This window comes from Elephantulus edwardii, unplaced genomic scaffold (assembly GCF_000299155.1).
Source record: "Elephantulus edwardii isolate Elephantulus edwardi_28Jun2011 unplaced genomic scaffold, EleEdw1.0 scaffold00025, whole genome shotgun sequence".
Taxonomy (NCBI): Eukaryota; Metazoa; Chordata; class Mammalia; order Macroscelidea; family Macroscelididae; genus Elephantulus; species Elephantulus edwardii.
This window is the reverse complement of record NW_006399775.1, coordinates 17,748,896-17,759,424: the sequence shown is the minus strand read 5'-3', so window position 1 is coordinate 17,759,424 and position 10,529 is coordinate 17,748,896. Positions and strand designations below refer to the sequence as shown.

The 10,529-nt window shown below is 43.9% G+C and overlaps 1 protein-coding gene across 1 annotated transcript in view; it reads left to right on the top strand.

The window, feature by feature from the left end:
• The window catches only part of KCTD14 (potassium channel tetramerization domain containing 14), a 5,982-nt gene extending 185 nt beyond the window's left edge, over positions 1 to 5,797 (top strand). The window contains exon 2 of the mRNA XM_006882931.1: positions 5,138 to 5,797. Coding sequence (XP_006882993.1) covers positions 5,138 to 5,797 — 660 coding nt within the window. The remainder of the gene's footprint in view (positions 1 to 5,137) is intronic.
• Positions 5,798 to 10,529: the final 4,732 nt, after the last annotated feature.

Here is a 10,529-nt window from a genome sequence, read left to right as displayed (position 1 = left end):
CCCTCGGGCTTTCAGCTCTGCCTCCTTCCACTCCTAGCTGTTGGCGCAGCCCAGCTTGCACCCCGGGCCCGGGCACCTGCCTCTCCCTCCGCCTCTCTCCTTGACTGTTCCGCTTGCTTTGATCTCTGTCCTGCACCTGGCTCTTTCCTGATCCCGGATGTCTCGCCGCTCCACTTGGCCTTTTCTTTACTGACTGTCTCCTTTCCTCCGCTTCAATTGCTCTCCGAGTGTACCGTCTCTCGGTTCCCAGGTTGTCTCTACTCCCTACCTATCTCTTCTCCCTGTGAGAGAAACGTATCCCACTTAAGTGCTGGCAGAGAATCGCCCTCCGCTTCCCATCCCACCTGCCGGGATCCCACCTGCCCCTTCCCGCGGGTTGGGTCTCTGCCCACTGCTTGTCTGCCAGGAAGTGGGCTGGAGGAATACGAATAGAGGAGCCCGAGATTCTCCCTGGGGCTAGGTTATCCTGAAGACTTGCAGGAAGAGAGAAGGCAAGTCCAACGGTGGGGAGAGTATGGCTTTTTCCAGTAAAGTCAAAATAATGCCACTATTGTTAGCTATTTAGAGTCACCTTCTTAATGGCAGGGCACCCTGGGTGCTCAATAAATGCTGAGGGAGCTAACTCGTGCATGATGCCTGCGGGCAAGATTGGCCCACAAACACACAAAATAAAACAGAAGCCTACCCTTCAGTCGTTTCCAACGTCTGGCGCCCCTGTGTGTTGGGCTACAGTGTTCCATAGGGGTGTTTTGGCTGTAAATTTTTATAGCAGCGGATTGCTAGACCTTCATGCTCTGGGTGGGCTCAGCCAACCTTTGGGTTAGTAATTGATTGCACTCCACTTGCACCACCCAGGGCTACCAGGTGTGCCTATAAAATCAGCACGAAGGATAAGCTCACTGCAATTCAACAGTGATTGAGCATCTCTAAGTGCTGAGACCTGCAGTAGATACTAGTGATACAGTGGTGAATCGGGGATGGTTCCTCCCTTGAAGAAGTAAATGGTCTAAGGAGTTTACTCATGAACAAGCAGGAAATCACAAGAAAGTAACTACCATAAACAGGGCAAGTACAGGGCCCTGGGGATCACAGAGGAGACAGTCCACTTGGAAAGACAGTTGGAGGGATTTACTTGAAGGATAAACAGGCTAGATTGAAGGGAGTGTGAAGTCCCCGAGACAAGGGGCACCCATCTTGCTCTGGATGAGTTGGGGGTGGGGGACAGCTAGTGGGTCCTGGTAGCCTATTGCTGGAGGCAGTGGTCGCTGCCAGATCACAGAGAGCCTTTTACACCTTGTTAAAGAGTCTGGAGTTTATCTCGGAAGGAATGGAATGTCGCTGAAATGTTTAATGCATGGAGTGACTGGATCCTATTTTCACTTCAAAAAAAGGTGCTCAGGTTTCAGAGTGGAGAATGGATTAGGGGGAGGGTGGTAGAAGGAGCTGGGAGCCATGGAATTGACCTGGAAAGTATAAGAAGCAAGCCTTGGTGATTGCTGGGAAGCGAATGCAAGACCATGATTCTGCTTCTGCTTTGTTCAGCTGAGATAGGGAACTATGGAAGAGGTTTAGCATGAGAAGCTTGAGGGACATACGAGTGTAGATGTCCCCTCATTGGCTGAGGGTAACATAAGGAAGCATGTGAATGTTAGGGGTGGACTACAGATGTATAAAGACCCTTTAAACAGGACCTGGGAAGAGCTGGGCTTTTTGGATTCATCCTGTGTCTTCAAGCCAGTACTGGTCTGGCAGGCAGCAAATTCTCATTCCTGAGGTTGTAACATAAAGAAATGTGCCTGTGGAAATGCTTTTCTGCTCTGTAGAGGACCTTCCCTGACCCAGAGAAAGATATCTTGAGGACTATTCCCTGCATATGAGGCCTGGGGAAGGATTTCTCTCCCAGGAGCGCTTTAGCAGTGTGGTTGAATGGAGGGGGAGAATGGAGGATATAAACCTGAATGCATAAAAATACTTATGTATTTTGGAGTGAGATAGGAAGTTTCAGATTTACAAAGAAAATTGGGGATTTAGGAAAGGAGAGAAAAAAACAAATTAAAAAGATTGAGGACAGGGCTGAAGTCTGATGTGACACACATTGAAGGAGCTGAGGATGTTAGAAGTGGAAGTTCCTTGGCAAAACATATGAAAATTAGCTCTGGAATTGACTTGGAGTAATTGGACTCACTGGAGTTTCTGAGCTGGACAGACAGTTTTCTTGGTCTATTTCACAGATGATGAAGCTCAGATTCAGAGAAGGAAGGTGAGCCAGCCCAGGCACACAGTTAAAGATAGGCAGAACTGGAAAGGGTAGAGTACAGTACTGGAGTTAGTCACAATGACATGGGTTTTATCCTATCTATAACTTTATCACTTCCTAGCTGTGTGAACCTGGCCAAGTTTCTGCTTCCCTCTGAGCTCGCTTTGCCTGTCATATAGGAGCATTAAGAGGGCCTGTGTGCTCTCACTGGAATAAGTGTGCTGAAAGCAGTTTGTTCTTTCAAGGGTTAAAATCTGTAACTTTACATTTAACTGCCTGCTTTACAGAAGTGACCTCAGGGTTAACTAAACAGCCTTGCCAAGGAGCCTTGAGCTTTATGGAAGAAAGGGGGAGTCATAGGTCTTGGGTTTCTTTCCCTCACTGCACATTGGCTATTGTCAGGGTGCAGCCTCTCTCTTCTTCCCTCCAGCCTACTGCACTGTCCCCTGGTAGGAGCTGTTGTCATGGCAACTCAATTCTCCCCAGCAATTTGTCTGTCTGTGGCTCTCTTAATTCCAGTGCTTCACTCTGATTTTAGAGGTAAAGCCCACAGACCAGTTGAGAATAAGGTCACACCAAAGATAGACTGAAGGCCATTTCCAAATCCTGTCCTCAACCCCAACCTTGCAATTGACTTCTGGTCTACTTCAGAAATCTAGTCTTTACTACTGCATGGAGAAGCCTGCAGCCTTTCTTGCAAAGCAGAAGCCTCATATCCCCTAGGAACCTATTTAACAACCTCCAGCACCATCCATAAAATTCCTTCCTACTTGTAAATCTTCCCTCTCAACCCCTAACTATTTACCCATCTGTTTCCCTCGCTCCCCTGCGAGCTTCTGAAGTTAAGAGCTGTGTTCTAAATCATCTGTTAAGCATAAAAGAACAAATGAGTGATTAAGGGAATGAAGGGTGGAGGTATGTGAAGGTTGAATCATATGTAATGATTTAGAGTGCAAACTTTAGAGTCAAAATAATCTGATTCAAAACCTTAAACCATCACTTGATAGTTTGTGAATCTCGGTCAATTTACTTCATCTTCATAAGCCTTAACTCTCTCATTTATAACAATGGAAATTTAATACAGTCTTCATAGAATGGCGGTGAGGATTCAATTAAATAATGTATGGGAAGTACTTTGCAAAGTTACTCGTCTGAGAAGGCAGGGCCTTTAGTCCTGCTTGTTCATCGTTGGGTCCCAGATGCCTGACACCTGAGTAAGTAAAAAAACATTAGTTTCAGAATCTGGTCTTTTAGAGTAAGAACATAATATAGCATCTCGTGTGTAGTTATTAATATACTGTCTTCTGTCATGCGATGACACTTAGTTTTCTCTGAGCAATGTAGCACAGGCTCTCAGTCAGCTTCCATGTCCTTTTCCCTGTGGGCATCCTCTCTCCCGGAGGACAGTACAGGTGACCACCTCACGTATTCTTTGTGTTCAGCCCTGAGTCTGGTGCAGAGAGGAGACCACTAATATTCCTGTTCTAGAACAGCTAAGAGCACTAGTGAACTAGTAGGGAAAGAGTTGTGCATCCAACTCAAAGGCTGGTAGTTTGAATCCACCATCTGCACTGAGAGAAAAATGGACAGACTCCTGTGATTTACAGCCTCTGAAAACCCACTGGAGGGGCAGCTATCAGTCAACTCTGCTTGGATGGACACTTTATGATCTCTACAACAGCTCACTTTACAGTTTGCGAAACAACTTTACACCCATCTTTTCACCAAGGATATTCCTACCAACTTCCTTTTATTATTTATACCCCTCACTGAGAGGCATATTTTTCTGCAAAACATATATCCAGTTTCATTTTCTTAGTCAACCAAGAACATAGCAAAGTGCTAATCAGAACTTCTGATATATATAAAATAAGGCTTTCTCTTCCAAACTTCCATTACATATGGGTAAGTACCTGCAAAATCCTTCTGAATGAATAAAATTGCCTTTCTGAAATGTTGGAAATGCTTCACATCAATCACTACCATTCCTCCCCCCTATATACTATTTCTTGAATCTGAGCATCCAGATTAAGAAATCTTTATTTCACAACAGCTCCATATCCCAATTTTATAAGGATGATAACATGCCTAGGGAGAGTGAAAGGAGAAAACAAAACCCACCAAAAAAACCCAAACCAACATATCCACTACCTTCAGGTCGATTCCTGCTCATATTAACAGGAGGATACTGACTATCTTTCTCTCAAAGAGTGTCTAATGTTAGTTTTCAAATGGCTGACCTTTCTAGTAACAATGCTGTTAACATCAAAGGGAAAAGATTTTGTTAAAGACTTTGGAAGTTCTTGAGACTTGCTTCAGCAGCAGCCTTCTCTAGACAACATTTTGTGGCATCTGGTGCTTGAATTATCAAATGGGAACCTATTTCCTGTGTAAAATGTTCACCCTTTGTAGCATACGTTAAGTTGAGTCTTCTAATAGTTGAAGAAATCTATATGGCTCCCGTAAATTCAGTACCACAAAACCTCAGAGGGTGTAGTGTGTCTTGTTGACCAGCTAACCAAAGCAGTTTCATACCCACCATTTCATTATCAAGAACATTCCTAGAATTTCCCTTTTGTTTATACCCCTCCTTAAGGGGCCTGTTTTTCTACAAAACATTTATCAAGTTTCTTAATCTACCACAGGCACAACAAAGTGGATCACTTTGTGTCCACCAGCCACTCCTTGAGAGAAAGAGGGGGCAATCTTCTGTAAAGATTTGCAGCCTTGGAAATCTGCTGGAGGGTCACCATGGTCACCATGAGTTGGAACTCACTGGAGGGTTTGGTTTTGGGCGTTTAAGATAATTCTTTGCATGAAAATAAATCATGAGTTCCCTGGAGGTGGTGCAGTTGTTGATTCTGCTGCTTCTACTTTCAGATCTCGCCAGTAGTGGAGCTGAACGTGGGGGGTGAGTTCTACACCACCACAGTGAGCACCCTGAGAAAACTCCCGGGCTCAAAGCTGGCAGAGATGTTCTCCAGCTCAGCCAAGGCCTGCATGGATTCGGAGGGACGCTTCTTCATCGATCGCCCAGGCACCCATTTTGGACCCATCCTCGACTTCCTGCGCAGCGGGCAGCTACCCACCCAGCACATCCCTGAGGTGTACAGGGAAGCCCAGTTCTACGAAATCAAGCCTTTGGTCAAGCTCCTGGAGGATACTCCAAAGATCTTCGGAGAGCAGGTGGCTCGGAAGCAGTTTCTGCTGCGGGTTCCAGACTACAGTGAGAACCTAGAGCTCATGGTGCGCCTGGCGCGCGCAGAGGCCGTGGCGGCCCGCAGCTCCAGAGTGCTGGTGTGCGCTGTGCGCAAGGAAGAGGATGCTATGCACTGCGTCGATACCCTGCGTACCCTGGAGGCCAACAAGACGTCAGTGGTCAAGTTCGGGCCCTGGAAGGCTGCGCCAGACATCAAGGACCTCCTGGACTGTGTAAAGATGGACATTGAAGCCAAGGGGTACCAGGTATCTTATGAGTACAACTCATACTGGGGCAAGGCAGCCAATTACTTCTGTACTTTCTTCTTCAGCTGGTGGTGATCCCTGGATTAGGAGTGGGAGCTGCTTACTGTGGGCTCTGGTGGGACTTATCAAATTAGAAGTTATAAATGAAAATCCATTTTCCCAACTTGGTCTTCTAGGATCCTTGCCCCCAAATATTTGAAGATTTTCCACTCTTGAAAAGGCTTCCCCCTGATTGCACCTTGCCCCATCATACTTGTCTAGTGGAATGGAGGTACAGCCTTTTCAAGTGCCTTATACCCTTCTTTTGAAGTTCAGTACCCAGGCTGAGACAGAAGGTTTCAAATGATGGAGGATAACAACAGAACAATGACACAGGACACTAAGAGCCTAGATAGTCTGACTTAAGAATGTAGTCTTCCTAGCCATAGCTGCAGCCTAGCTGGCTCCTGGTGCAGTAATTGGCTGGCTAGCTCCGTAATGAAGATGATGCCAAGTTAGTACCTGTAGGAGATGGTTCTCAGCTATGCATTTTACCATATGCCATTAGTGTCGGCAGCTCCAGCTTCACGTCTAACCCAGGGCTTCCCAAAGTATGGTCCCCAAATCCCTGGATTAGCAGCATTTGTGTCACTTGGCAACTTACTGAAGATAAAAATTCTTAAGCCCCGACTCAAGACTACTGAACCACAAATTTTAGGAGTGAGCCCAGCAATCTGTTTTAGCAAAACGTCCAAGTGATTTTGGTGCACTCTCATTTTGAGACTTGATTGCTCTAGAAGAAAGCTTCCCTCAGCTAATAGGAGCTGCCTTGTTTACAGGGCAGTATGGAGACAGGTCCTTTGCCTCAGGATGAACCAATTCAGGTGAAGTTCCTTTTCTAGAACTTTTCATGAATCAGGTTTAAGTCAGTTTTTGCCTCTAACTACGTTTGTGCTCATCTAAGTCCAGATCTAAGGTGTATGGCTCCTCCCCTGCCTATTATGGAGGCCAACCATTCCCATTTGTTCAGAACAAAGGCATCCAGTATGAAAACGAATGTTCCAGGACCTACCCATGTGTCTCCCACTTTGATTTTACATTTTCTTTTCTAGGAGACCCCTTCCCTCGTGACAGATCCTGGAAATAATATCCTACTTAAGAGAAACTATTGCTGGTGAAGGAATCTAATTTTGCCCTCCTCTGTGATAACCACTATCTTTATCCAGTCCATTCGACTTACCTTTACTACACCTGCTATAGTCAGTCCTGCTGGTGGTGCAGTTAAGAGAGTTGCCCTGCTAACCCAAAGACCTCACTTCTCTTACAGTTCAAAGCCACCAGATGTTTCTTGTAAAAAATACGGACAGTCTTCTCCTACATGATTCTCAGCTTTGGAAACCTGCTGGAGGGTCAGCTATTAGTCAGACCCAACTTGATGGCAATGAGAGAGAGAGAAACCTATTATTCCTCTGCTATATCTCTGTGGCTTGTTTCAACCAAAGACTCAAAGTATCTTTCCTGTGGTTGGAACGTAACTTCTTTTTCTAAATTTTATTTGTCATTAGTTTGCTTTACAAAGTTTGTATACATTGTGTTTCACCCTATTCTTCATTGACATGATATTTCATACAACCATTCCCATGCATTATGTTTTATAAAATCAGTGGTGATTAATTTTATGGAACTTAACTTCTTAAGGATACCTCTTAGTTTTTTGTATCTTGTCACTTCTTCAAAGGCTGAACTGTTGTTGTGTCTCATCAAGTGGAAATGACCCACAGATCATCAATCCTCCAGTGGGTTTTCAAAGGCAGTTAATTAAATAGGGGGAGATTGCCCATCTTCCTACTGCTCTGATAGATTCAGCACATGTCACTTTGTGTTGGCAGTGCACTTCCTTACCAATAAATCACCTGAGTTCCCAATATAGCCTTTAAGTAATTCACTTCATCCTTCTTGGGTTCCAGGTTTTGGACTGTTGGGACATTCCTGTTCCCATGTATTTAATATAATGTCCTTCGTTCTTAAGAAAGAGTCTTAGTCACCAGCCTATGAGAACTCTTTCATGGCTCTTTTTATTGCTAGACTCTATCTTGGTCTCAAATAAAAAGTCTCAACTCTGGTAAGACCTATTCTCCGTAAGAACTAATACCTTGATAGATATTCAGGTTTTGTAAGACCACATAAAAAGCACCTTAGTACCTTAAAATCACCTGGGGAGATTTAAAAGACTTCAATGTTGAAGCTATACTCAGACCACACCCCAAATAAATTAGACTTTCCAGAAATCAGGCAAGAGATATTTGTGTTTTTTATTGTCTTAAGTGCAGTTAAGTTTGAAAACTACTGCTGTATCCCATTAACTTCAGGCCATTGCCAGCTAGTTCATTGATTTATACCAAATTAAAGCTTATCTCTTGGTTTTTCCACTCAACTGAACACATCATTGGCATTTTTACTGTCTCAATAATTTTTCCTAATTCTAAGGATAGACATTAATCTGGATGCAGATCGGGACTGGAACTATGCACCTTTCTGACCTCCTTTTATAGTTTGGGCCCTGGTACAATTACACTTGATACCGTGAGACTTGATATTCCCAGGTTAGACTCTGAATGGAACTTCACTTATTTGTGAGTCGGTGGTGTCAAAGCTTTATTGTTCAAAATGTCTTTCCTTGCCAATGACTAACTGTTTTGTGCAGAGGTGTTTACTTTATTAAGGAGAGAAGATTAGGGTGGGATACAAGTTTCCCCTACTAGAGGCTTAAATAAGGTCCTAGGACTGCAATGTTAGTTCTTTTTTTGGGATGCCTGCTTTCCAGCTACACACAAGTGAAAGTCTTCAATGCTCACCAGTCTGCAAAACGGGCCCCCATACCTATAGTCGAGTGAGTCTGACAGGTCAAGTCCCTGGGTGACCTTCCAGTGAACCACCAAACCTAAGGGACATAGAGGAGTGAGGGAACTGAACTAAGGAGGAACTGTTCATGTGGGAAATCGTGGAGTCAGTCATTTGGGATGATGCTGACTCTGCTCTTCTTATAACTGGTCTGCTACTAATCTTAGCAGTGAATTATAGACACAGTGAGCATAGGTATTTACATAATAATTTCCCAAATTAGTTTTTACTCAGTATTTTTATTTGAAAATTTCAAATATAGAGAGAAGATCAAAGAATAGGGTAATGAGCACTTTTAATGCCTTCATGTGGATTCACCAGTTAACATTTTGATATTACCATTTGCTTTAACTCTCCTCTGTGAATGAAAAGTCAAGAAAATGGTTGCGCGCGTACACACACACACACATTCTTTTTGAAGGCTACTAGCTGTAGGAGGGGAAGAGTGAACCACTAGTAGAGGGTTATTGGCGGTAGTGGTGTGTCCCACCGAGTCAGCACCCACTCCTAGTTGATAATCCAGCAGGTTTTCAGAGGCAGTTAATCACATGGGCGTTGATTGCTCATCTCCCTTGGAACAGCTGGTGAATTCAAACTGCATGCCTTTGGGTTGATAGGGGAATTCCTTACACTAGGCCAGCCCTGAGCCATAGTAACCCTGTATGCAACAGAAACAAACACTGCCCAATCCTGAGCCATTCTCACAACTGCTGCTGTGCCGAAGCCAGTCTATGTTGTTGTGAATCTTCTTTTTTGCCATGTTATTGTTGTTAGGTGCTGTTGAGTCAAGTACAGCTCATCATGACCCTATGAACAACAAATCTGAACTCTGTTCTATTCTGTGCCATCTTCGCACTTCTGACACATGGGAACCCATTGCAGCAGTCACTGTGTCAGTCTACCTGGTCAAGGGTCTTCCTCTCCTTCACTGACCCTCAACCCTTCCAATTATCATGTCCCTCTCTGAGGAATACCCCCTTCTAGCAACATGCCTGAAGTATAGACATGCAGTAATGTGAGTGAAAGACAATATACAATAAGGGAGAATCAGCACAAAATAAGGCGAAGGAGTTTACTGAGAGTAGCACAAGAATTAAAGGCAACAAAGGTAAATAAATACTATGACATACCCAATCCTACAATATTAGTAATAATAAGATCTAAGTGGATAGGTATGCACTCAAGCTGATTAGAGGTGGAAATGTGAATGAGACTACACTAAAAAAATACAGTTTTGGCAGAAGATATTGATACACACAAAGTGCAGGAAATATATCCACAAATATAGGAGAGCATATAGGGGATATTGGAAGCAGGAGTGACATCCACTTCCTAAACAACATGCCTCTGGAAACTCTGTGAACTTTGATAAATGTCATAGTTCTAGAAAGGCTTAGGGCCTTTTGTTCATTGGGTCACTATGAGTCAGTGCTCCACTCAACAGCAATTGACAATAATAACAATAGGGGATAAAGTCAGGAAAACTTAGCCATAATCAAATACCTTGAGGGAATGAATCACTGGGCCTGAGGGCTCAGGACCATAGTATTGGGGAATAACAAACTCAATTGGCATAAAATAGTCCACAAAGCTAATGTTCTACATCCTAGTTTGGTATGTAGCAATTTGGGTGTTAAAAGCTTGTGAACAGGCAGCTAAGGGGCAACTACCAGCCTCTTTCTTTCAAGAACAAAGAGGAGTGAAGAAAATCAAAGATGCAAGGAAACAATTAGTTCAATGGACTGACAAAATTGATGATGTGAACACCAGCTTCTGTGACCCTGAGACCAGAACTAAATGGTGCCTGACTACCACTGTAGTGGCTGTTCTGAAATGGACCACAGTAGGAGACTTGGATAGGGTGAAAGAAAAGAAAAATGTGGAGCAGAACCCCAAGTCATAGAAAAAGAACAGGCTACTGATCTAA